Raw genomic sequence first — 27,689 nt, forward strand, 5'->3', positions numbered from 1 at the left:
AGAAGAGTTTTCTAGCTCGAAGTTTCACACACTGTGGTCTACAGGCCAGTCTGGCCCACCACCTCTCGTGAGTAAAACGTTCCTGCACCACATCCCTGTACGAGTTTACGTGCTTGCTGTGGTTGCTTTTGCTTTACAGTGGTGGAGTGAGTGAGTGTTCAGAGACCATGTGTCCCACGAAACCTAAAAGAAAAGTTTGCTGAACCTCGCTCTACACCAGGGCTGTTCAGAGAACTTCTGGCACGGTGGGCGTGTTCTGTGTCTCCCTGCCCAGCACGGCAGCCTCTACTCAGTGTGCGTGTCACTGAGCACTGAAGTGTGGCTAGAGCAACTGAGGAGCTGAGTGTTTTATTTCACTTAGTTTTATTTACTGTATTATAAATAATCGCAAGTGTCCTGTGGCTACCGTATTGTACCATGCAGTTCTAGACTGCAGGAATAATGTGAGCAAAGGCACCAAACTGGGAGGGGTGTTGGTAAGGAAAACTGATACATAGGTAAATGGTAGCATCGCAGTCAGTTCAGTTGCTCAGTCGTGTCCGACTCTTTGCGACCCCATCGACTGCAGCACACCGGGCTTCCCTGTCCATCACCAACTCCCGGTGCTCAAACTCATGTCCATTGAGTCAGTGATGCCATCCAACCATCTCATCCTCTGTCGTCACCTTCTCTTGCTGCCTTCAATCTTTCCCAGCACCAAGATCTTTTCCAGTGAGTCAGTCCTTTGCATCAGGTGGCCAAAGTATTCAAGTTTCAGCCTCAGCATCTAGTGAAAGGAAAAATATAAAGGTCTGGTCATGTTAGACTTTGAGAGGATGTGTGCTTTATTCTGCAATCCATAGGGGTATATCAGAATTTTCAGAGCTGGACTGTCACAGGTATAGATAGAAAGAAAGAAACATAGCTCTTTAAACCTTACTAAAGAATGTATGTACTGCTAGTCTCAACATGAGTTGGGAAGAAGTTATAGTGTCCAGAGAGAATAGGGCTTGAAGAAGGAAGATGAGAATGGGAATAGAAAGTTGTGGATTTGTTTGAAAGGCATTTCAGAAGTAGAACTAAGCCATATCATTTATTGCCCCAAATGGTATTTTTGAGAATGAAAGGGGTATTATATATAGGCGTACTCCAGAGATGTAGATTCAGTTCCACGGTACCACAATAAAGCAACCATCACAATAAGGCAGGTCACGACATTTTTTGAGTTTTCCAGTGCACATAAAAGTTATGTTTACACTGTACTATAGTATATGTCTTTAAGGAAAAAGTATATTCATTAATTTAAAAATACTTTATTGGTAAAAAAAAAAAAAAAAAATGGTAACCATCGCCTGAGCCTTTAATGAGTCATAATCTTTTTGCTGGTGTAGAGTCTTGCCTCAGTGTTGATGGCTGCTGACTGACCAGGGAGGTGGTTGCTGAAGGTTGGGGTGACCTTGGCCCTTTCTTTAGTTAGACAGCCATGAACTTTGCCATGTAGATTGGCTGACTTCTTCCTTTCACTAATGATTTCTCTGGAACATGCAAGGCTGCTTGATAGCATTTTACCCACAGTGGAAATTCTTGCAAAATTGGAGTCCGTCCTCTCAAACCCTGATGCAGCTTCCTCAACTAAGTTTATGTCATAGTCTAAATCCTTTGTTATTTCACCAATCTTCATAGCGTCTTCACGAGTGGATTCCATCTCGAGATGGAATCACTTTCTTTGCTCATCTACATTAAGCAGCTCCTCATCCATTACAGTTTTAACCTGAGATTGCAGCAGTTCAATCATATTTTTAGGCTCTCCTTCTCCTTTTAGTTCTCTTGCTGTTTCTACCACATCTGCAGTGACTTCCACCACTGAAGTCTTGAACCTCTCACAGTCATCCATGATAGTTGGAATCAGCTTCTTCCAAACTCCTTGTAATGTTGATATTTTGACCTCTGCCCATGAATCATAAGTGTTCATAGTGGCATCTAGAATGGTGAATCCTTCCCAGAGGGTTTTCAGTTGACTTTGCCCAGATTAATAAGAGGAATCTGTATCTTTGACAGCTGTAGCCTTATGAACTGTAATTCTTAAGTAATAAGGCTTTAGAATTGAAGTGATTCCTTGATCTGTGGACTGCAGAATGGATGTTCTGTTAGCAGACATGAAAATAACATGAACCTCATTATGCATCTCCATCAGAGCTCTTGGGTGACCAGTTACATTGTCAATGAGCAGTCATATTTAGAAGGAACTTTTTTTCCCCCGGAGTAGTAGGTCTTAACAGTAGCCTTAAGATACTCAGTAAACGATGTTGTCAGCAGCTGTGCTGTCACCCAAGCTGTGCTGTTCCCTTTACAGAGGACAGGCAGAGTAGATAATTCTTAAGGGCCCTAGGGTTTTCAGAATGGTAAATGAGCATTGGTGTCAACTGCATGAGTGCCTAACAGGAGTCAGCCTGTCCTTGGAAACTTAAAGCCAGGTATTGACTATTCTCTTCTTGCTCTGAAAGTCTTAGATGACATGCTCTTTTTGTCTGCGTTGGAAAGTCTGTTGTTTACTGTAGCCACTTTCGTTCGTTATCTTAGCTCTAGATCTTCTAGCTCACTTGATAGAGCTTCTGTATCAGCGCTGGTTGCTTTACCTGGCACTATCATGGAGATAACGTCTTTCCTTCAGTCTCATGAACCAGCCTCTCTACTAGCTTCATGCTTATTTTCTGCAGCATCCTTACCTCTCTCAGCCTTCGTGGAAATGAATAGATTTAGGGCCTTGTTCTGGATTAGGCGTTGGCTAAGGGAATGTTGAGATTGGTTTGATCTTCTGTCCAGACCACTATACCTTTTTCTCTAGATCAGCAATAAGGTTGTTTTGCTTTCTTATCATTGGCGTGTTCACTTGGAGTAGCACTGTTGATTTTTTTTTTTCTCAAGAACTTTTGGTTTGCATTCACAGCTTGGCTATTTGGCACAAGAGACTTAGCTTTCTGCCTGTCTCAGCTTTCAATGTGCCTTTATAAATTTAGTCACTTCTGGCAAGGTTTTGATTTAAAGTAAGAAATATGTGACTCTTTCTTTCATTTGAACATTTAGAGCCATTTCAGGGTTATTAACTGGCCTAATTTCAATATTGTTGTGTCTTAAGGAATAGGGAGACCCAAAAAGAGGGAGAGAGATGGGTAATGGCCAGTCAGTAGTCAGAACACATGCAACATTTACCAGTTAGGTTTGCCATCTGAAGATTGCATATATGTATATGCATAACTGATGCACTTTTCTGTATAGCAGAAACTAACACAACATTGTCAGTCAGCTGTACTCCAATAAAATCATTAATTAATTAAAGTTTGCCATTTTGTATGAGTGTAACCTGTGGCACCTGATTGTCTTTAATAAAATAAGTGAAAATGTTTTTCCTTGGTTTCCTAGATTGGAGTCTACTGCACGCACCTCAGAGAGCTCAGAAGAATTCTTGGAAGAAGAACCCGAACAGAGTGTGATTGAATTTGAGGATGAAAGTAGTGATAAAGATGTTCAACCAGCACCAGAAACCCAGCCAGGCCTGGAAAAGCAAGAAGGTGAAAAGGTGAGTGATTCACTTTTTTTTAAATTAATTTTTATTGGAATATAGTTGCTTTACAATGTTGTGTTATTTTGCTGTACAGTAAAGTGAATCAGCTATATGTATACATATATCCCCTCCTTTTTGGATTCCTGAGATTTATTTATTTAATAAAATGAATGGAGGTAACTTTTAACTTAGTCGCATATTGTTGGAAAAGCATAAAGACTCTTAGTAGAAATTGTAATGTTAAAAAGCACATATGTCTAAAGCAAAGTCAGGTAGTGAAGGATAAAGTTATAAGTATTTTATATTTCTAACTGAATTTATAAAGCTTGACATATTACAGAGGTAAAGTAGAAGATGTTTAGATAGTAATGTCCTCTCAGTGTGTTTAAAATTTAAATCAATTTGTAGAATTAAACATAAACTTTAAGAAGTGACACAAATGATGTGACTGTTCAAAGCCTACCTTAGAAAACCAATTAGAATGCCTTTAGGTCCAACAAGCCCTAAATCCACCTGATTTTGGATATAAGGATAGAATTAGTTGTTTAGAAAAAATAATGTATTTTTACTTACAGTTGATTTACAAATTCCTAAAAAATAACTAAATTCTTTTTTTGTTTAATTACTAGAAAACAAGTAAGAAAATAACTTTTTGACTGAGTAAAAACTCTCTTTCTCTGGCTTGATTTCTGCAGCTCCTCAATTATTTTTCTTTTTTCATCTTCTCTAGTTCCCGTCCTTCTCTTCTTTTTCTTTAATATCTTTAGTGTTTTACAGATTCCTTATTTTTTCTTTCAGACATGCTTAAGTTTCTTTAAAAACATTTTACCTGTTTGTCAAGTCCAACCAGGAGCTAAGAAAGTGAAACTGCATTACTGATTTAAATTGGGGAAATACATGTTTTAAAAACAAAATTTATCTGCTTCTAGATGATTATGGGAATGTATCTTTGTGTGGTTTTTTCCTTTATTAAAAACTTAAGGTTACACTGTACATACTGCACGTGAGCCGACTCTGCCCAGCAGTACCTGTGAGCGCCTCCTGTAGTGGCTTACCAGTGACGCTCTCACTGCTCTCCAGTGGCTGCCCTTGCTGAGGCTGTCCACTCTCTCTCCCTCTAGGCTTTCTGATCCCCTGGCTTTATAGCACTACTGGGTTCTGCTTTCTAGGTAACCTCTTTCTGGAGTTTGGTTTGGTTTCATGCATTTGGTTTTTGACTGTTCTGTTGCCTGTTGGTTTTTTTCCTTTTTCCCCTGTCTTTGTGGGCATTCTAGAAGACTCAGTTCTTGACCTTCTGCCCTTTTGTTCATTTTTTTTTTTTGGAAATGCATCTAGTCTTTAGACAGAATGATTGTCTCTGTGGGGGTGACCAGTAACTCTAGACTTTGAATATTGATCCAGACTATGATCTCATAATATTACCTGCCTTCTGAGTATTTCTGTTTAGACAGATGTCTTTTATCATCTTAAATTTAATCTCTGTTCTTGCCTATCGCTTCTCTACTGAGAAGCATGCCTGGGAAGGAAGCACTATCAGATTTGTGGCAGGCTGAGTTTGGGTAAAGCTTCTTGCTGGGAAAAGAGAGGCCCCAACCTCAGTGAGCTCACTGTACAGTGTACTCACTCTGCTTTTCCTGTTTCCTATTTTTCATTCTATTCCCAAACCTAGAACTTGAAGGACATGAGTTTTTTTCTTTTGTTTCTCTCTTGTAGTTACTCACCAAAATTCAATTTTTTACAAAATCTTTTACTGTATCTTTCTTGTTTTCATCTTTTTAACATTTCTTCTACCCTAGTTGGTCCTTTTGTGAGTTTTATTTTAATTACCTTCTGTGTGCAGTTTATTCTTTATACTCTGGCCAGATTAATTTTTCTTTTTTTTTTTAAATCTATGTGGTTTTTTAAATTAATTAATTAATTTGGCTGTACCAGGTCTTAGTTGTGGCATGTGGGACCTTTAGTTGAGGCATGTGGGATCTGATTCCCTGACCCCCTGATCAGACCTGGGCTCCTGCATTGGGAGCACTGATTCTCAGCCACTGGACCACCAGGGAATTCCCCAGATTAAGTTTTCTAAGTCTCTGATTTAAATATCCCTTAGGAAAATATTCATTATATGATATCAGGGATTCTATACAATCCAGCCAAGTCTATTTTTAAAAATTCGAGTGTATCAGTATTCTAATTTTTAAATGTAAAATGATTTCTAATTATTATAATGTCACTAGTATTAATTAGAAATATTAGACATGAATGGAAGTCTTGTAAATTGATTAAACATCAGAGGAAGAGTTTCAGAAATTGGAGACCTTGTGTTATCAAATCACTTTTCCATATTTTAATGTGATTTAAGGGGCAGGATTGTTTAGAGACAACCCTTTATTAACTGTACAGTGAGCTCACTGAGGTTGGGGACTCTCTTCTCCCAGCAAGAAGCTTTACCCAAACTCAGCCTGCCACAGATCTGATAGTGCTTCCTTCCCAGGCATGCTGAACTGTGACTTCCTCAGACCCCAAAGATTCCAACTACTGAACAGCTGATGTTCTGTAAAGAGCCAGCACCAAATTTAGATTTTCTCTGATAACTTTTTACCGAAAAGGTTCTTCCTGTGACTGCCCTGTAAGGAGGAAGAGGGAGAAGGAGGTAGGGTCTCTTCACTGCATCATTCTCCATGAACACAGAGGGAAATGGGCTGCTTAGGGGTTCTGTTCTCTTCCTGACTCTGCTGTTCCTTAACCTATGCCCAGTAATGTAGTAGACTGTATCTTGAGTCCTAGTGAATGATAGGGAGGTATTGAGAATGGACCCACGTTGCATGACAAGTAAGTTAATCTGTAATTTTGTCCTTCTTTTTTGCTCAATTGTGTAGGAATCTGCATTAGAGCCTATGAATGGTGAGATAATAGATGATACTCTTAAGACTTCACTCATAACAGAAGAGGAGGACTCTACTAGTGAAGTTTTAGATGAAGAATTAAAATTGCAGTCTTTTAATTCCAGTGAAGACTCTCCGAATCTTGCTCCACTGGTGGTAGACTCTTCACAACCCCTTGAGGGTGTTGCACAGGATAAGGTAATAGAAAAATAACCTAACTTTTTGTGGTTACAGTGTCCAGCCTTGGTGACTCAGCTGGGGCAGTGTAGGATATATATTTTCCTCTATTTTAGCGTGTACAGTCCTTTAGGAAAAATAAATTATACTACATTGGATATTTTGAGCAGATGTGATCAGTAATATAAATTCAAATCTTTGTAACTTCATTCATATCTGACTTATGGTAACAAAATGAGTTTTACTTTGTAAATTTAGGAAATGCTTGGAAAAATGGATAAAGCGTTATTTACCTAAATACTTGAAAAAGGAAATGGCAACCCACTCCAGTATTCTTGCCTGGAGAATTCCATGAACAGAGGAGCCTGGAGGGCTACAGCCCATGGGGTCATAGAGTCAGACACGACTGAGTAACTAACACACCTAAATACTATCCACCAGGTGGCGCTAGTGGTAAAGAACCACCTGCCAGTGCAGGAGACATGAGAGACCTGGGTGCCTCTTTCCCAGTCCCTGGGTCTGGAAGTTGCCCTAGAGACGGGAATGGCACCCCACTTTGGGTTCTTGCCTGGAGAATCCCATGGACAGAGGAGCCTGGTGGATCTACAGTACATAGGGTCACAAAGAGTCAGACACAACCGAAGTGACTTAGCAGGCATGCGTGCAAATATTTGAATTACCTATTGCTGGTCTATAACGGGTACAGTCATTTCATTTGTTTTAATTGGATTGATTAGTGGGGAAAAGTTGATATGATATTTTAAAGAAATATTTTTATTGAAATACAGTTGATGTACAGCATTGATTTCATGTGTACTACATAGTGATTTGATTTTGCATATGTTATAACATGATCACCTAAATGTAAAGTGTAAGTCTATTAACTATCTGTCCCCACACAAAATTATTACAGTATTATTGACATATTCCTTACGCTGTATATTCCATCCCTGTGGTTTAGTTTGTAACTGGAAGTTTGTACCTCTTAATCCCCTTTACCTGTTTCAGTCCCCTCACTCCCTACCCTCTGGCAAGCGCCCATTTGCTGTCTTAATCTGAGTCTGTTTTCATTTTGTTTCGTTTTTTAGATTCCACATATAAATGAGATCATATGGGTTTTTTCTTTGACTTATTTCACTTGGCATAGTACTGTGTAGATCCATCCATGTTGTTGCAAATGACAAGATTTCATTCCTTTTTTATGGCTGAGTAATACTTGCGTGCGTATGTGACATCTGAAAGGACATTTAATTTCTAGTTTTGAATATTCAAGTCTAAAAAACTCTTATATAGCATTATTTTATTGGTGTCTCATGTAATTACCTGAGTAGAATTTTCACTGCCTTCCTGCCTGCTAAGTCCATTCATTTGTGTCCGACTCTTTGAGACCCTGTGGACCGTAGCCCATTGGGCTCCTCTGATCGTGGGATTCTCCAGGCAAGCATATTGGAGTGCGTTGCCAGCCCTCTTCCAGGAGATCTTCCTGACGCAGGGATCGAACCCGCATCTCTTACATCTCCTGCACAGGCTGGTGGGTTCTTTATGGCTAGCACCGCCTGGGAAACCCCATCCATCAGCTAATAGTCAAACCCAGTGGGGTAGCACAGTGTCAAGTCCCAGGATTCTTGGTTCTGGCTTCAGTAACATCAAGAAACTAAACACTTTTGAGTTGATTCATGGTTTTGAAGAATCTTGATGGAAAGTTTAAGAGCCTTAAATACTTTTTGAGGTAAAATCATTACTTTAATTGCATCTTTAAAGCAAGCACTTAATGAATCCAAATTATCATGTAATACAGTTTTTAAGAAATTGAGCTATATTCAGAGAATATGTGCACATGATTGACAAAAGTAGTGAGTCCTAAATTCTTTAAAATGTGGTTCAGGGTCGTTGCATATTAGTGCCTGAGAATAATTTTTGTAAGAACTTTATTACAAAAGTTGTTCACTGGATTTTTTGTTTTTAGACTTCACATGCAACTGACTCAGAAACGTTGCTAGATGAAGGTCCGTCTGATGACAAGGGGCACACCGAAGAGAAGCTGCCTCTAGTTTCAAGAAAGAAAGCACATTTTGGGAGTTCAGACAATGTGGCTACTATCCCAAATGAAGACCGGTCTGACAGCGCTTTTCCAAACTCTGTGATTGCTGAATTTTCTGAGGAATCGATCCCTGAAAATGTGTCACCCAACACTACTGCCTCATTGGAAGACCAGGGTGAGGAGGGGGTTGCCGAGCCCCAGGAATCATCTGCAGCTCTGCCTCAGAGCTCTCTGATAGAGGTTGAACTTGAAGATGTGCCGTTTTCACAGAATGCAGGACAGAAGAACCTGTCAGAGGAGCAGTCTGAAGCATCTTCTGAGCAACTGGATCAGTTGACACAATCAACAGAAAAGACTGTGGACAGCAGCTCCGAGGAGATAGAAGTGGAAGTGCCTGTGGTTGACAGGCGGAATTTGAGAAGAAAGGCCAAAGGGCATAAAGGACCCGCAAAGAAGAAAGCCAAGCTGACCTGAATGAGGAAGAAATGCAGATGATAAAACCTCTTCTTTGTAATAAAATTGTTGTTTTTAAAATACGGCGATTAATAAATAGCATGGGGCACAGGACAAAAATTCCAAATTTTCAAGTTGAACTTATTTATGATGCTGCTTTTCCCTCCCCAGTAGATCCTAGGATTCACTATTCTTTTTTTCAGGCTATTTTTGTGTAAATACAATTTTTTTTTAATTTCTATTAACCATGTTTCAATTTGGGGAAACCAGATCATACTGTATTTTCTTTAGCAGTTGGAGATATCTGACCATTATTATTTCAGAAAATAGAAATTTAAAAACTATGAAAGTAGTAGGGCTTCCATCAATTGTAAGGATCACAGACATCTTTTATACTAAGGGTTTTAATAGTAATCTTGGTGAAGGTTCTAGAAGTTTTATCTTAAATTTCAAAACTAATCACCATTTTTTAAAACTAGGCATGCTTAAACAAAAAGATCAGTAAATTAGGGTCAAAGTAACTTCAAATGAGAGCACAAATTCAGCAATTTATGGTCAGAGGTTTTCGAAGGTGGTATTTTTGACCTCTTAGTTCTTGATTGTAGGTGCAGTTTCTTCCTTTGACTTGTCTGTGGAGAAATACAAACATAATCTGTTTCCACTTCACTCTTGATAACATCTGATATTAACAGTACTGCTCCGGATTTAACTCTAGTGTGTAGGCACTAGCATAATTATTTAAAATTTCTTTTGAAGCTGGGGGTTGTATTTTTGTTCTCACCCAATTAACATGTATACTTCAGAAGTATGAGAACCCTTCCTAAAGGGTTCTCCTTAATCCTGACACTGCCTTTATTCTAGAATCTTGTTTATATTCCCCTCAGCTTTTGTCCACTTCCCTAACTGACGGAGTGACTCCTGTCCAAAGATCTCTCTGCCTGCCTACCAGCTTGTGCCCTTGGCTTCCATTTTTGGTAAGTTTAGAACTGCGCCCCAGTCGTAGGCCTAGATGGCAGGAGTGAGTGGCCCTGGGAGCCGTAGTTGCAAGAGTCTAGTCCCTGTGAGCTTGCTCACCCTTGATTTGTTCTGTGCAGAGAAGTTACAGGCTAGCCTGTGTGTACATTGTGTTGCCATAGCAAAGGCCTTTGCCTGGGAAAACCAAAAACAAAAAATTTAAAAACACACCCTCAGTTGTTTATTTTTGTATAGTAATTTATTTAAAAGTGAACAAAATGGTCGTTCAAATCCAAAGAGAATCTTAAAACAGTCCTATTCTTTGAAAGTATTACGTGTGCTCAAATTTTCATTCAAGTTTGAGAATGCTTTGAGACCATTTAGATTGTTTTTAAAACTGCTTGGTCCTTACATGAAAAGTGTTATGGTTTTGTGTCATTATTTGAGGTGTCAAGTATTGATGTTGAAGGTTTATTCAGTCTACAGTTAGGTGATACTAAATTTTATTTTGGGCTGTTGGCATTTTAGGAAGATTTAAAGTTGAGGTAAAATCTTCAGTAGGCAAAATAGCAAACCCTCCTTATTCATGTAAAAATTTGAGTACTGTGTCCCCTCCATTTTCTTTAATATTATGGTCAGAGTTAGCCCAGATTATTCCATTCTAAATGAAAATTAAGCACTTTGGCCATTTGTTTTCTTAACAAATGCTAGTCAAGTGAAAGAATAAGTGACGAATGCTAGTGTACGTATTGAATGTTTATGCTATTTTATACATTTTGTGAGAAATTTTTGTTAATACCACAGTTAGGGAAATAGATTCAGTAAATTCTTAAACCTTTCCATTTTTAATTTCTTAAAACAGATTTAAAAACCTAACATTGACCTTTTTTTAACTTGGATTCTTCATTGTTCTTTAAAATAGTTTTAACAAGATGTAGTTTAAGACTGAGCTCACTGACATCTTTTGATGTGTGAATATAGTTGCTGAGTTTACAGAAAAGAAATGGATATTCATATGTGATCACTAAGGACTCGCTGTATAAATTTATACTTAAACTTGTTTGGTTTATTCTTAAACCATAAGCGCATTTTAATCAAGTTTCAGAATTTTTGTTCACACAAGAAAAATTCTGTCACATATTATCTCTGACAGAAAATGGTATTTTGGAGTTTATAGATAGCAGAGGGAAAAAAGTTAAGTCACATGGAAAAAATCTAACTCACAGGGAGAAAACCTAACTTTCATGTTCAGTAACAATGAGTTCTATGCTCAGTGAGTAAGTGTAGAATTTATAACAAAATTTATCCTCAGTTAGGACTCTAAATAAAACTTAATCAGATTACTTGTAGTTTTTGCAAAAGGCATTAGAAAAACAGAATTACAGAGGACTGAAATCTGATTTCAACCAGGTAGTTGAGTGTCCAGTCACATTCTTAGAGTTCTTTGTGAACTGCTTTTTTCTGTTTAGAAGTCTTATGTGTGGAGAAGGGAGTTCACTGCAGTTTGTGTAAATACATATATATTTCCTTGTGTAATATAAAGCAGACAGTTATTAGCAACATTTTAGTCCTACTTTCAAGTTTATTGCTAGACATCACAGAAATATATTTAAGAATTTATTATAAAGTTCCTCTACAACTTTTGAGAGAGAGGGTCTATTATGATTTTTTTATAAAATCAAAAATAGCATGACAGAATGTCAATCTTCTACTACTTAAAATGTGTCTATATTCATGGTGTTTCCACTCAGTGCAGAGAATTATGGCAAGGATAAAAACTACTAGTGATTAATGGTTCACTTTTAACTGACCACCAGAACACCACCTAAAATGGTTTCAGTGACTTTAGAAAAATATTTTGAAGGTTTATGATTGCATCAAGTTGAGCGTTTATCTGGTACCTGAATATCTGCTCTTACATTCTGCTTTACCCTTAGGGATTACCTTCTAAGGTTTGGTCACACCAGCAAACTGAGACAGATCTTAATGTAAATAAAGAATTTATACTAACATGACTCATCTGTGTAACAGTATTTTAGACATTCTGCCTTGTTTGCCCACTAGTGGCGGTACTGTGTTTAAGGTGTTAACCCAGCCTTCCATGGGTGTGGCTAGTTAGTAATGTTTATGCTTCTCTTTACATACTTAGTATCAAGCTTTATTTGTACAAGATCGTTAACTTGCTTATTTTTGGTTGTGAAAAATAAGCAAACCTCAGCTCTGTATCCAGTGCTTACCTTTAGTCTATTTTGTTTCACCCTGCAAAACTTGTCATTCACTCGTTCCCCATTTCTATTAGTGGCAAAATCATTTGTTAAAATCTGATTGTAAGGTAGGTTCCTCTTATGTTATCCTGAAGTAATTGTATCATACTGGATAGTCATTCCCAAGGAACTAGCCTTTCTTTTCCTAAGTGTTTGTGTGTTCCAGAACTTCTACCTACTGCTTATAGAACTTAGGAAAGATGTTACATTCTTTGGAATAGCAAGACTTACTCAAGTACTTATGTTTGTTTTCTTGGTAGTTTTTTTTTTTTTTTTCCAATTTTAACAGTAGTAATTAAACCTATATTTTGTGATTGTCTATGTTTTGAAATACCTTCCCTTTTCCCTAATTTCATTGGTGAAGATGTGTTTAGATACTGGATTTGTTTACACTGATTTTGTTAAAGCCACAATTAATCACAATGGTTGTACTTTCAAGACAGACTTTAAAAAAAATAAACAGAATTGAAAAAAATTAATGTGATTATAAATTAATACAATATATAAACACACTAAAGCTCAGTCACAAACATACTCAGATCACAGATGTGCTTTTGACTAAAACATGACCTTCTTAATATTATCTAAGTAACTGCAAATATATTTATTTCCTTTTAAGGGCATTAGTGCAGTCTTTTTAAAACTATTTTATCTGGAATTACTTAATTTTTACCATTCTAAAAATATAAATATGCTACCCTAAGAAACTCTAGTACTTTGGCCACCTCATGCGAAGAGTTGACTCATTGGAAAAGACTGATGCTGGGAGCGATTGGGGGCAGGAAGAAAAGGGGACGACAGAGGATGAGATGGCTGGATGGCATCACCGACTCGATGGACGTTGAGTTTGAGTGAACTCCAGGAGTTGGTGATGGACACCAACTCAGACACGACTGAGCGACTGAACTGAATTGAACTGACCCTAAGTTTAGAATATAGACAATGCTAAAAGTATAAACATTTTGGTTTATTTTTTTTATGCGTCTTGAGTAGAAAATTTAGTTCCAAGTATACGGTATTATATATGATGAATGAGAAGGGAAAAATGTTTAAGATACTAATTCTCTGACTTACTATCATTCTTTTGAACTTTATAGTGTAATGTGCCATCTCTCGTACACTTTTAAAGTATTTTCATTAAAATGTGTTAATGCTGCATGTCTTTGGATTAATAATCTACAGTGAGGAGAAGACCTAAGGTAAGGTCTTAGACATGACAAAGTTGCTTGGCCTATTCTTCACATTTAAATGTGCACTAACCTTTATGATAAAAGGTATTTTCAGCTATACTGGCTTTTCCTTTTTTTAAATGACAGGTCTGCACTGCATAGTACCACTCATTAATGCAAATACTGTTGAAGTAAGATATTTCTATAATATTTTTTAATCAATTGATTTTTATGAACATTTAAACGCTAAACAGATGCAAAAGACCAGTTTGTAAAACTAGATCATTTTAATGTTGGCTTTTTTCTTTTTTAAAACAGTAGAATAAATAGTTTTCTTCGACTGAAGACAACATGTAAGGTTGGTTGGTAGTATTCAGAAATATCAGAGTAACGGTTTCCCAATTGGTGTGTAGTCTTCAGTAATTATAAGGAGTTATTTGCATGTAACTGCTGTCAAACCAGTAAGACTGCATTTATGCATCCATCATTTTCAGGATTATTGGTAACCTGGGCATATTTTCCTAAGAGAAACAAAACAGAACAGTGAGGGATGTTAGCTAATAAAAAAGAATACATACGATCTTTGCTTAAAATATTTACAATCATCACTTTTAAGAAAGAAAAAAAGTGAACAACTGTGGTATTACATGAGATTTTATAAAACGAAATCACTTAACATGCCTTTGTGGGTTGACCTGAGCACTGCTTTTCCACACAATTCTTACTGGAAAAAGTATCAAATATTATTAACTAAGTTTCAAATCAACTTAACAACCTATTTTGGTTTTGTATTCCAATACCAGCGGCAGCCCTGCAGGCTGCAGGTTACTGGCACCTGGTCTGTACCAGGAGCAAGGTAGGAAATAATGCACTTTTGCAAATCCATTAGAAAACCTGCAGGAGAAGTGAACCTTTTAGTGTTCAAAAAAATTTCTCTAAACCATAGAAAAAGTAAACTATCTTGGTTCTTTCCTTTGACCTAGCATTATACAGACACAAAAACCCAACTAAGATAACATAGAAAATAAAAGTATCTTACTTAAAATCACAGAAAAGATAATCCTAAATTAAACTTTAAAAACCTCAATCATTTGAATATTAAAAGAACAATGCATCATGACCAAGGAAGGTACATTCTAGAAATACATTATGGTTTATTACTAGGAAGACTATTAATACATCAGTTTAATTCCATAAATATTTCAGAGGGAAAAGTATGATCACCTTCACAGATGCCAAAAAAAGCATTTGTTAAAACTTCAATGTTAATTTTGGGTAAAAACTACTGAAAAAGAACTAAATAAAAATACCTTCTCAGCATAATACTGTGGCTAACCAGTAGCCAAAAAATGCTTAGTTTTATTAACTTACTTTAAATTCTAGTCAACATGAAGTATATGCCAATGACTCATGAAGATTGAATCAATAAGCTATACACTGTATTCTTCCCTTTCAAAGAACATTAAAGTTTAGAAATACCTGGGTACTGAAAGCAGAAAACTAAGAAAATGAAGAAAAAAAGAATTTAAAATTGTTACATATGACATATTTTAATTTGTAATTGTCACTTAAGTAGTGTAGCTATATATTTGATGTATGCCTCCCTTCCCGTTTGTGGTTAGTTTATTTTCTTCCAGTATTTTTCAATTGTAACTTACCATCTTTTCTAATAATACCTTTTTAAACAAAAAGCAACCAAAAATATCTAGCAATGTAGTTTATGTAACCGAAACCAGTAAATTAAGAACATTCACATTTTCTAAGTATTATTCACATCAAGTTTAACTGCACTAAAATCTGCTGCATATTTCATGTCAACTTAAAAATGTCTATTTTAGGATTATAACACCAAGAACCCCATATTCAAATTGGACTTACCCCAGATGACTTTGCCTCCTTGTGTTACAAGGCCCAACTCGCTCACGTTCACCTCAATGACGGTTCCTTTGGTAATAACGCCCAAAGTTGTATATAGTGGGGATGAGGGATTCTTCTTTACACCAAGTATTGGCAAGCAAAAGGTGGCTTTCAGTTCAGGATGTGTTACATGAGCCTTCTTGAAACGTAATCCCTAGTAAGCCAAACACAAGTTAAAGATGTTAATGATGAATATTGATTCTTTTTGCTTATCTTTTCCAATTGTCTCCCCACCCCACTCCAAAAAGGATTGAATATTATCTCATCTTAAGGCATCAGAGAAAATATAATTAATTCTATAGACAACTTATCTGATAGTTACAGAAAAATATGTGAGGAAAAACTCAAACACATACTCCTAAAAAGTTTTCACCACGGAACAGCTGTCCAGCTGTATATACTTCCTGAGGGCCTGAGACATGCCAGGCACTGTGCCAGAGCTCACAGACTGTGCATTTCAGCACGACAGCCTTAACAACTCCAGCTACTTAAAAAAGATAAAACAAGGACCAGCAGGTTAAATAACTTGTTCCCAGGCTAAATAGTGTGAGGATACCTCAGCCACCTTCCTTGGTGAAAAAGACTGTCAGTTCTCTGCATTGATGGTTAATACTGGTCAGCAGACAGCCCAGAGAAGTTTCTGTTACAGAGACCAGAGTCACCTAGAGCCGTAGACAATATGTAATAAATGGGCATGGCTATGTTCCAATAGAACTTTATAGAAGCTGGCTGTTAGGCAACATTTTATTTCATTGAAAATGATTTCAGGTTGAGAGCTAGAGTAATACTGCCAACTTTTCCCTCTGATTCTTTGTTTTTCTAAGCAGGCTGGTGTCTAGTTGGGAGATGAATTCGTTCTGTTTAAAGGCATTCTGCAAAAATATATTAGGGGAGGAGAGAAGGAGATTGAGTTTGGCCATTACTGCTGTCAACAGAAACTGAAGGCCCATTTTAATACTCTCTTTTGTCAATGACTACATATTAAGTAAATACTTTCAAAGGCACTGATACTTCTCTTACTAAACTGGAATTGACTCTTGAAAAAACAATCCTCCAATTTTCTAACTGTTCTCAAAGACAAGTGTCGGGCATATAGTAGATCATTTGATGAATGAGTAAAATGACTGTGTGGTAATGAAGATTCTAATTTTTTTTTTTTTCCCCACACCATGTAGCTTGTGGGATTTCAGTTCCCCAACCAGGAATCAAACCTGTGTCCCCTGCACTGCAAGCACTAAGTCTTAACCACTGGAACTTCAGGGAAGTCTCTGTCATGTTTACAAGTCCAGATTCACTGACAACCTTTGTAATGAGAATTCTTTTTCATTTCAAATCTCCTACGAAGCCAAAGATTCTTGACAGTAGTGGGAAAGTGCTAAACAATACCTATCATCAGCTTAAAAACATCTTTCAATATGTTTTTTTTGTTATACCAGTTTTAGGAATTTTAGGAAATTATCTGGTTTACCATAGGAACCGATCTTTAAGCCACTGCACTCTTAACAGGGTCTTACCATTGGCCTAATGAATCTTTCATATTTAGGTGGTTTTCGAGTAAAGCCATCTCCAACAAAACAGACTTTAGTAACCATCCTCTTCCAGGCTTTCTTCTTTCTCTTTCCTGTTCGAATAACTTTTAATACTTCTGTTTCTCCCTGGGCACGAACTTTAGGCAGAGGGACCTCCCATTTTCCCTAAAACAGATCACAATTAAAATTTATATTAGTAAAAGAGAATGAGAATAAAACGTCCAGTATTTTTTAGCTGTACAAAGTTGTAGATTCACTTTTTTTGCTTAAGCAACGATATTTTTCTAGAGACCTACACTGTGTCCTCAAGAAGCCTAAAGTTAATTGGAACTAGTTAAGTTTACTGCTAAATAGTTCATACTGTAAAACTGGAAGACTGTCTCCATCTCTTATCTCCCTATTTCTACCCTGAATGGATTTTTAGATAATATTATTAGTAAGACAAAATCATCACTCCATATTTTGTACCTCCTTAGAATGTAGATTCTGTCGGGGGCGGGGGAATGGAAGCAGCGCAAGGCAGCAGAAAGAATTCTGGGCCTATTTATGAAGGACAAACCCTATAGCATTTCATAAATAAGTGCCTGTGAAAACTGATTCACAAAACTCCTGGACTCCAGTCTCATCTGTAAAATGAAGAGAGGTTAAGTAGATAGTCTCTAAAATTTGGTGAAGTTCTACGGTTCCAATTTTGATACATACCAAAAAAAGCAGTAAGATTTTACAGATCAAATCTGGAGACTGTCCGTTCTTTAAATACAGATACTGCATATTCTGCTGCTACCTACATTTGTCACTCTATCCACAGGTGTTTAAAAATAGTATCTATGTCTTTCCCTCGGCTTTTAGCAAAATTTAGCCGAATCTGACACTAAAGACAAGCCAGAAGTTTTTTTTTTTTTTTTCTTTTTAATTTCTGAATTTTTATCTGAGTTAAATCACTTAGGATGCTTTCCACTACTCTACTTTTTAACCAGTTTTGGCACTGCAAAGCAACAAAAACAAGAAGCAGTTGTATCCCTCTCTATAACACCACCACATTAGGAGCTGTCAAGTATAAGAAGCTGTTTTAAATAATTTCTTTTTTCTGCCCATGATGTGCGGGATCTTAGTTCCCTGACCAGGGACTGAACTTGTGCCCCTTGCAGGGGAAGTGCAGAGTCCTAACCACTGGATCGGCAGGGAATTACCTTAAATAATTTTTAAAAACTAAAGATGCATGACATTCTTAAAAAAAAAATTAAATCCTGCTGAATGTTCTCATGGTAAGAAAACAAACCTTTTTTATTACTAAAACATTTTATATGAAAGACTTCAACATCTAAATAATGGTAACAGTTGGACTTTATTTTTCCATTTAACTGAAGAAACTAAGAACCTCAAATATGAATTTAAGTAATTCTCCTGAACAACAACAACAAAAATAAAGACCAGTTTTTTACTGCTTACCGCTTTCTCTTTTCGTTTCTGTTTAATCATATTGGAAAGTACTTTAGCTCGAGACTGTCCCTCTCGGTCCAGTAGATATGCAGGTACTGCTCCTTGTGGAGTCTTTTCATCATTCTTCTGTTTGGTGTTTCTCTTTTCATGCATCTTAATACTACCAAGAATGAGAAAGACTCAAGATTATCAGTTTTAACAACTAATACTCAAAAGACATTTAACTTGGTACAACAAACAAATGGTACTTACGTCTTTTTCATTTGTATTTTCTCAGCATGGCGCTGTTTATGGTAGAGCTTAGCTTTCAGACCAATCATCTTTTTTGCCTTCTTTGAACGTTCATGAGCCTCTCGACCTTCCTTCTTTCTCTTTTTCTCATGGTAATCCAAACGATATCCATAGCGCTTACGGTGTAACTCAATATATTCATTTTGTGGCTATAACAATGCAAGAAGTGTTTAAAAAAAAAAAAAAAACTGACAGAATTATTCTAAAATACTTTCTTGTGAGCAGCATGTGAAGTATAGATCATTGTATATCATCCACTGCTCACTTGATTAAATAACTCTCGCACTATTAAGCCTAATCATGTGATGTAAGTTAAATAAATTTTAATCCTGGATGATATGAGGTGTCAGGATTTACTTCTGTAATAAACTCAGTGAAAGTTCATTGAAGAGAACTGTCCAAAATCCACTGGACCACAAAAGAGACGATCTGATTCTAGAATCGCTCTTTCTGAACATCCATATCTGGGTTTTCAATATAATCATCATTCATACTTATTTAAAAAATTTAAAATTTATCCAGTTTTATTAAAGAATAATTTACACACATATAAAGATATGTACATGTAGGTTTAGAGTTGTAAGTTTTCACAAGCTATACAGCTCTGTAACCACAGTCAAAATAAGAATATTTCCAACACCCCAGAAAGCTGTGTGTCGCTTTGAAGTAAATCATCTTTTTCCACCTCCAACCTGGCATCTGTTGTTCTAGTTTTGCCTTTCCCAGAATGAAAGTAAATGGAATCTGCAGAATGCAACCCTTTGCATCCAGCTTCTTTCACTTAGCATAAGGCTTTTGAGATTCCCCTACATTGCTGCATGAATCCATACTTCAATTTGACAAGTAGTCATTTTATTTTTACCACCGTTTGTTTACTCATTTACCAGTTGACGAATATTTAGCTTGTTTCCAGTTTTCATTGAATAAACGTGTACCCAGACGTCTTTGTTCTGACATATGCCAAACTGTTTTCAAGGCGGCTGTACTATTTTTCGTTTCATTAGCAATGTATGGGGTCCTCTTTTGCTTCTTAAGCGCCTGTTTTATTTTATATGCCAGTTTTATTTATAAACGTACGGACCCAGTCTATTTGTATTTTAAGATTACAAAAATAAAACAATGGTGTGAGGCCAACTCCAACAACACGGAAAATAATTCTAAGTGTAACAATCAACAAGTTACTTTGTATTGTGTGGTGTTTTCAATTGCTATCACATAAACTTGGCAGCAACCGTGAAAAGGGTATGTGGATTTGCCACCTCGCACAGAAACACAGATTAGGCTCGTAGTAGAAAGACAAAAGATCTGGCAGTCAGATCTGGGCTGTACGTCCAGCTGCTTGGCCCTCAGCAGGGCATACCTTCAGTTTCCTCAGCTGAGATGAGGACTGATGTGGGATTAAAGACTAGTGTACAGTTATCACTAGGATCTGGAACTGATGGCCACACAACTTTAAGTGAAGTCAGGAATTCAGCAGAGTGAAACCTGTCTGACTCCAAAAGCCTGTGCTCAGGCAAATAATCCACTCCATCGACCAAAAGTGAGGTTATTTTGACTCCAGACTATGGATGTGAAAGTTGGACCATAAAGAAGGCTAAGCGCCGAAGAATTAATGCTTTTGAACTGTGGTGTTGGAGAAGACTCTTGAGAGTCTCTTGGACAACAAGGAGATCCAACCAGTCCATCCTAAAGGAGATCACTCCTGAATAATCATTGGAAGGACTGATGCTGAAGCTGAAACTCCAATACTTTGGCCACCTGATGCGAAAAACTGACTCATTAGAAAAGACCCTGATGCTGAGACAAACTGAAGGCAGGAGAAGAGAGCGACAGAGGACGAGACGGTTGGATGGCATCGCCGACTCAAGGGAAAGGAGTTTGACCAAGCTCCGGGAGTTGGTGAAGGACAGGAAAGCCTAGCGTGCTGCAGTCCAGGGGGTCGCAAAGAGTCGGACACGACTGAGCAAGAGCGCACCCCACGGAGTCCACCCTCATTCCCTCAGCAGCACCTTACTTCCGCCTATCCTCCCTCACCGCCAGCCCAGGCGCCCATGGGACCCCAGGCCCCGCCACCTCCGACGCCCTAGGTCCCGAGCTCCCGAGGTGACCTCCTCACCATGGTGACGGCTGCCGAGCCGCCGGGTGCAGTCTCCGCGGCGCGAAGAAGCTCTCAATTTTCGGCTCTCAGAGACCAACGAGCGAACTCCGCACCACCCGCGACAGGAAAGGGTCTATTCTAACGACGTGCTCCAGAAAATCCGCGACGCAACCGTTCCGAGCTTCCTTTCTCCACTTTCAGCTAAGAGGGCGGAAGTTGCTAGCCGGCAGCCTTTGAGTGGGGCGCTGCCGGAAGTGGCGAATGCGGCGCCGACTGAGGCAAAGAGAAACAAACTTAGGTTCAGCTCACCGGTAGGGCGCCCTCGGAGACAGACCGTAAGACCTTTGCATCCTTGGTTGCGGCCGGCACCTCGGCTCTCACCAGCCGGGCGGGAAAAAGACGGCCTCCAGATGCGACCGAGTGCCGGGTAGGTACCGGGCCGCGCCGTGCGGCTCCCTCGTGCCTTGGACCACGCAGTTCACTGGAGGCCTTCCAGGATGCTATAGCCAGGCAGACACGAGGACCGCAATCTCCCGCCCCCTCACCTCGGTGTTCGCCCAGGTGTGGGCCTTTCTCTCCCTCTGGCGAGAGCGACTGGTCTTTGTTCCTGTCTCCGTGTGTAATGTGTGCACGACTGAGAAGGATGCGGAGGCATGAAAACTTACTGTAGAGGGAAAGTAAAATTACTGGGCCTCAATGGCACCCCACTCCAGTACTCTTGCCTGGAAAATCCCATGGACGGAGGAGCCTGGTGGGCTGCAGTCCATGGGGTCGCTAGAGTCGGACACGACTGAGCGACTTCACTTTCACTTCTCACTTTCATGCACTGGAGAAGGAAATGGCAACCCACTCCAGTGTTCTTGCCTGGAGAATCCCAGGGACGGGGGAGCCTAGTGGGCTACCGTCTATGGGGTCGCACAGAGTCGGACACGACTGAAGCGACTTAGCAGCAGCAACAGCAACGACTGTCAGAAAAGAAAGACAGCGTCCTGTCTAATTTTTGAAATTCGTGAGGCCTTTTGGTGCACAGGGCGGTGTGAATTTGCATTTCGTCGTTCTCTAGTGGTTCCAAAGAAAGTGCCCGTTTTACGTTGTAAAGCATGGTCTCTGAAGTTTCTTTAATTACGTCTGGAAAGTCATTCAGTTATTCGTCTTCCAAAGTCTCAGAGCATGGATTTGAGGCAGTTTTTTTAAGCCTTCATCTTCTAATGTGACTTATTTTCTTTAGAATCCGAACTCATTCTGATTAGCATTTGTATATTTTCAAGTGCAGTAAATTACGTAGACTTCGTGGGATACATTTACCCCTGGTATTGTCTTCCCCACCTGATTCAGGTCACTGTTACATTGAGGCCTTCCGTGAGCTCCTTGGCCTTCCCTGGTAGTTCAGCTGGTAAAGAATCCGCCTGCAATGCAGGAGATCCCAGTTGTATTACTGGGTCGGGAAAATCCCCTAGAGAAAGAGTAGTCTACACACTACGTTATTGTTGGGCTTCCCTGGTGGCTCAGTCGGTAAAAAATCCGCCTGCAATGCGGGAGACCTGGCTTCGGTCCCTGGGTTGGGAAGATCCCCTAGAGGAGGGTATGGCAACCCGCTCCAGTATTCTTACCTGGAGAATCCCCATGGACAGAGGAGCCTGGCGGACTACAGTCCATGGAGTTGCAAAGAGTCAGACACCACTGAGCGACTAAGCACAGCACAGCGTAGGAGCTCCTTACTTACAGTTAGTGCTGCCTCAGTTCCCCTTTCCTGCTTAATTGTTTGCTGTAAGCACCTGTCACCATAGGAGATGCTGTGTGTTTTATTCCTTTTCTTTCTTATTTGTAGTCACTGATTAGGATAGAGACAGCATGAAGCGGGGATTGCTGTTTTTTTGCTCACTACTTTTAACCCCATTCCTTAGAAGACAGTGGTAGACAATAAATTCTTGTTAATTGAATTGAATTCTCATGTGGATCATGTGATGTGATAGATGAAAAGACAGGCTCAGAGATTTGAAGTTAGTCATTAAAGATCATAGAAGACTTGGAACTCAGGCAAGTCCTCTGACTAAAGTCCAGTTGGCTTTTTCTCACTACAAGTGAAAGGCCCACTTGACATTTCTAGTATAATTAAAAGTTTATTTTAAAAAGTATTTTAAAAAGTTTATTTTAAAAGACTTTATTGGCGTGTAATAACTGTGACATGAAGACAAATGTGTACTGTAGATGAACGTTCTTAGTGAATTCTTCAAAACCTGAATATACCCATATAAGCAGCACCCAAATCAAGAAATGACCTGCATATGAGAAGCCGCCCTCATGCCTTTTTCACTTCTAAGAGTACCTACAATCCTGACTTGAACAGAACGGATTAGTTTTGTCTGTTTTAAATTGACATGATTGTCATCATACAGTATGAACTTTTGTGTGTTGGTTTCTTTTGCTTCCTGCCAGTTCATGGAAGTTTTTAATAGGTTTGTTTAAATTACGAACTCATGGCTTTTTTTTTTTTTTTTTCTCAAAGCCATATGCTCTTTTCCCTTCTGAATCAGAAATAGAAAATATTTTAGAGGTTAAGCAGTAGTCACCTTTTGATTTATGTGAAAAAGAGGCAATGTTGTTGCTACATTGTTTATCATTTGTTTTTACTTTCACCTGGGATTGTGGGATAGAAATGACCTAAACTAATCAATGTTAACAAAAAGCTCTCTTTAAAAAATTTCTTTCTATCTAACTGGCAGTAGCCAAGAAGGGTATCATCACTACTTTGGTGCATATCCCAAAAGTATATACTAGATAGCCACTCTTTGCATTTTGGCTGTCAGAAGCTTGACAATGTATTCCCCTGATCTGTACGATACTTTGATAGTGTTTATTGGTATAGATAAGATTAGAAGAATAAGCCAGGAGGATGTGAGAGCTGCTTTGTAAATTGATTTGTTCAAGAGGAGAAACAGGTACGGTAGTAAAAGCCGTGCAAAAGATGTTATGAATGAAATGTTTGTTGTTTTGATATACAGGGTTGTTAAAGGTCACAATTTTCCTGAGGCTGGGGATCATGTGTTACCCATTGTCATGTTTCCAATAACCAGTTCCTGTGTTGCTTCACTAAATGTTAGAAGAACAAGGAATTGGAAGGTACTTTTCCAGTTGACCTTTAAGAGTATCTTTAATTACTGAGCATTTTTTTCTAGCAAGCTTTTTTTTTTCCCAAGCTTTTTTCTTCAGTTAAGTTAAATGCTAGACGAATTTTAAAAGTTTAGATAAATAGCTCGTCTTAGAACTTGTGACGTAAATCCTGTGGTAAAAATGAGTGTTTAGATAGCTTGAGGTGCTCTATTCAATATAAAAAGAAAAAAAGCAAAAATGACAGTAGGGATTGACATTAATCAGTGATGAACATATTGACCTGATTCATAGTTGATACTTTTCTGAGAATATTGAATATGACACAAATCTGAATTGAAGTTTCTGATTCAGGAAAAATTACTAAGTATGGTAACAAATCCCATATGTAAACAGACTATTTTAACTTGATGCTTTAGAATCTCTTTTCCTATTAATACATTACTTCATCCTCAGGAACAACATCTTCATTTATGCTTGCATACTAATGTATTTTGTGATTGTATTTTAGTGTCCCATGATTCCTGTTTTTGTGTATTAAGCCTTATAGACATGATAGTCCACTGATTTTTTTTAGTTTAAATAGTCTATAAATTCTTTTGTTTATAGATTGTGTAACTTGTTGATCATGTAGAACGGATATTTAGCTTTTTCCCCTCGTTACTTTCCCTTTTCATAACATAAGGTGTCACACCTTTTAGTGAGTACTTATGTTACCAAAACAAGCTTGGGTCTACTTGCATGAGCACAATAAAGTCCATCTACTGACAGCAGGTTGTGAAGGAAAGTGCGGTGTTTACTGCAGGGTACCAAGCAAGGCTTCCCTGGTGGCTCAGATGGTAAAGAATTTGTCTGTAATGCAGGAGACTCAAGTTTGACCCCCTGGAGAAGGGAATGGCTACCCACTCCAGTATTCTTGCCTGGAGAGTTTCATGGACAGAGGTGCCTAGCATGCTACAGTCCATGGGGTCACAAAACGTCGGACACGACTGAGGACTAAGACACACGAGCAAGGAGCCTCGGTAGCTAGTGCTTAAAAGTCCTCAACTGTCCAAACGCTTTCAAGGAAAGGTTTTAAAGATACGGAGAGGGAGGGGGATTGTGGGTGTGTGATCGGCTCATGGATAGTTATTCCAATCATTTGGAGTCTACCTGCTTGTCCGCATCATATTGTTAACTTCCACCTGGTGGAGGTTTCAGTATCTGCAAAACAATTCAAAGAACATGGTTCAGAATGGGTGAACTTATTATTTTATCATTTCGCTGTTTTATTTCTGCAGTTTCTCACTTCTCTTATTAAATTAGTTTTTGGAACTTGGGGAAGACCTAGAGGATAAAGTTTTTCTACCGACAACAGGCAAGTGGAGGACATGGGAGGGGCCTCTGTTCTGGAAGGCCCCATAGGGCTTTGCTCAATTACATTTTTGTTTGTTTTTTTTTACTTTCTGGCCACTCCCTGGTTGTCCTGTGGGATCTTAGTTTCTGGTGAGGGATTGAGCCTGCACCCCCTGTATTGGAAGTGCGGAGTGTTAAAAAACACTGGATCGCCAAGGAAGGTGCCTCAGTTGTGCTTATGTGTTGTCTGAACCTGAGGAGGTCTGGACCTTGTATAAAGAATCATCTGATAGTACTAGTAGGAAACCATTTTCATTGAAAATCATTGAGCCAAGAGGAAGAAGAATTTCAGGGGCAGGCCCTAAATGACTTCGTAGGTCAAAAATATGTTTGAGGCATGGTGCTAGGCTGCTGATAGAAGATCCCTCCTTTGGGGTCGGTAGTGGAGATGACTCGTAAATACCGTGTTTGTCAAGCGTAAATATAAGTTCCAAGTATTATGAAAACAGAGAGGAGGTGGTATGAAAACTTCGTAGGAGATTAGGAAAGGCTTCCAAGCTGAGGCTTAAAGGTTGAATAGAAATTTGCCAGGTGTGTGGCTTTGGGGATTTGAGGACTGCTTTCAGACAGCGGCACCATTACACGCAAAGGTGTGAAGGTGTCAGAGCAGGGTGTTTCAGAGGAATTTTGGCTAGAGCTCCTGGAATAGAGTAGGAGTAGGAGAGTACAAGGCTGTGAAGGTAGTTAGGGGCAAATTTGTCATATTAAAAGACTTTACAGGTTTTTAAGTAGGAAATTGACAAGATGATAGATTCAAGCAGTATTTTCCACTTAAGTGATCTGAGTACTACCTTTTTAAGTCTGACAACTGAATGTCACCTGAGCTATTAATTACTTAATATTTTTCCTTAAATTGACATTTTTACATAAATGATTTCATGAAAGCAATACTACAAAATCCCAGGTGGCCCAGCGGTAAAGAAAACACCTGCAGTGCAGGAGAACACAGGAGACTCAGGTTTGATCCCTGAGTCAGGAAGATCCCCTGGAGGAGGGTATGGCAGCCCATTGCCTGGAGAATCCCATGGACAGAGGAGCCTGGCGGGCTCAGTCCATAAGGTTGCAACAAAGAGCTGGACACAAAGGAGCACGTGTGCACGCACAAAATCATAGATTTTGTTGCTATTGTTTCTAACATTTGTTTAGTACATTTTTTTTTCCTCTGTAACCTAAAATAATAATCATGGGCATTTACTTTGGGAAACACAGTGGTGGAATAAGTTAAAAACTTTTGGTCTATAGGAACCTTTTGCTCTTAAAAATGAATCAGAACTCAAGAACAGTTTTGTTTACATGGGTTATAATTGATACTCAGATATTAGAAATGAAAGCAAAACTTTAAAATCTTTTAATAATTCATTAAAATAATAAATCCGTTAGATATTAATGTCATTAATATACTATAATGCAAATACCTATTTTCAAAAACAAAAATGATTTAGTTTGAAGGGTGTTTTATATTGTTTTATAATTTTACAAGTCTTAAATGTCTGGCTTAACAGGAAACAGCTTACATCTGCTTCTCTGTTTGTTATGTTACTATGATTGTGCTACTACTGTTAGTTATGTTACTATACACTGTGCTGCCACTACTGTGTATTGTGCTAAGCTGACTCTGTGCAACCATATGGACTGTCACCCGCCAGGCTCCTCTGTCCAAGAGATTCTCCAGGCAAGAATACTGAGTGGGTTGCCATACCCTCCTCCAGGGGATCTTCCCGATATATATGTATATGTAGATATATGTATGTGTGTATATATATATCCCGATAGATAGATATATATACACATTTTCCTTCTATATATATATATATATGTGTATGTATTTTTAAATTTTTTTTGGTTGAAGTGTCTGAAGAAAATCTAGCAGAATACATATATGTGGTTGGGCAAAGGAGGAGTATTTTAATAAGTCTTTTCAGAAAATTGTGGATCAACTTATATACCAGGTTTTGACAGGTGATAGTTTCTTAAAGGTTGCAATGTGGGATCAAGCCATATTGGTGAGCTTCTGTATTGTGTTATGGTAGAATTCTGAAATTGTTCTATTTCAGAATAGATTAACATATGTTGTTTTGCAAATATTCTGAACTTTAGTATTGGAAATGAAGAGGGAATATATTTGGGAAATAAAATCAAAAGGACTGGCAGCTTCCTAACTAAGGGTAGTGAATGTTTCTGTCTTAAGAAACAGAAGGGAGAAGATTAGAAAGGATAACGAGTTTTGACGTGACTTCTTCCATAACAGGTACCCGATGGAATTTAACCTTATCTGTTTGGTTGCTTGGTGCCCACCCCCCTTATCTCATATGCTTCTGTGCATTTTTCTCATTGCTTTGAGAGTGTACCTGATGCATGGTGAATATTTAGTATATGTTTTTTAAACTACAGATGCTAACTTTCCATGATCATAGAAGAGGACTTGCTTCTATATAT

The 27,689-nt window shown here is 38.4% G+C and overlaps 3 protein-coding genes across 6 annotated transcripts in view; 2 read left to right on the plus strand and 1 right to left on the minus strand.

The window, feature by feature from the left end:
• Nucleotides 1–13,600, plus strand: part of FAM169A (family with sequence similarity 169 member A) — a 65,885-nt gene extending 52,285 nt beyond the window's left edge. For all 4 annotated transcript variants that reach the window (XM_005899785.2, XM_070357438.1, XM_070357439.1 and 1 more), the window contains 3 exons: nt 3,400–3,556; nt 6,412–6,615; nt 8,561–13,600. In XM_005899785.2, coding sequence (XP_005899847.1) covers nt 3,400–3,556; nt 6,412–6,615; nt 8,561–9,109 — 910 coding nt within the window. In that variant the 3' untranslated portion in view covers nt 9,110–13,600. The remainder of the gene's footprint in view (nt 1–3,399; nt 3,557–6,411; nt 6,616–8,560) is intronic.
• A 138-nt stretch (nt 13,601–13,738) lies between these two features.
• On the minus strand, nt 13,739–20,918 carry LOC102280503 (NSA2 ribosome biogenesis factor). Its single transcript, XM_070357441.1, has 6 exons — nt 20,769–20,918; nt 18,614–18,801; nt 18,371–18,521; nt 16,907–17,086; nt 15,354–15,546; nt 13,739–13,996 (listed from the first exon to the last, which is right to left on the minus strand). Exons 1-6 carry the CDS (start codon nt 20,769–20,771, stop codon nt 13,929–13,931), a joined length of 783 nt encoding a protein of 260 aa, XP_070213542.1. The 5' UTR covers nt 20,772–20,918; the 3' UTR covers nt 13,739–13,928.
• A 109-nt stretch (nt 20,919–21,027) lies between these two features.
• GFM2 (GTP dependent ribosome recycling factor mitochondrial 2) overlaps nt 21,028–27,689 on the plus strand; it is a 42,876-nt gene continuing 36,214 nt past the window's right edge. Inside the window, exon 1 of the mRNA XM_070357434.1 lies at nt 21,028–21,177. The gene's annotated coding sequence lies outside the window, so the exon portion shown is untranslated. The remainder of the gene's footprint in view (nt 21,178–27,689) is intronic.

Source organism: Bos mutus, chromosome 20 (genome assembly GCF_027580195.1).
Source record: "Bos mutus isolate GX-2022 chromosome 20, NWIPB_WYAK_1.1, whole genome shotgun sequence".
Classification (NCBI taxonomy): domain Eukaryota; kingdom Metazoa; phylum Chordata; class Mammalia; order Artiodactyla; family Bovidae; genus Bos; species Bos mutus.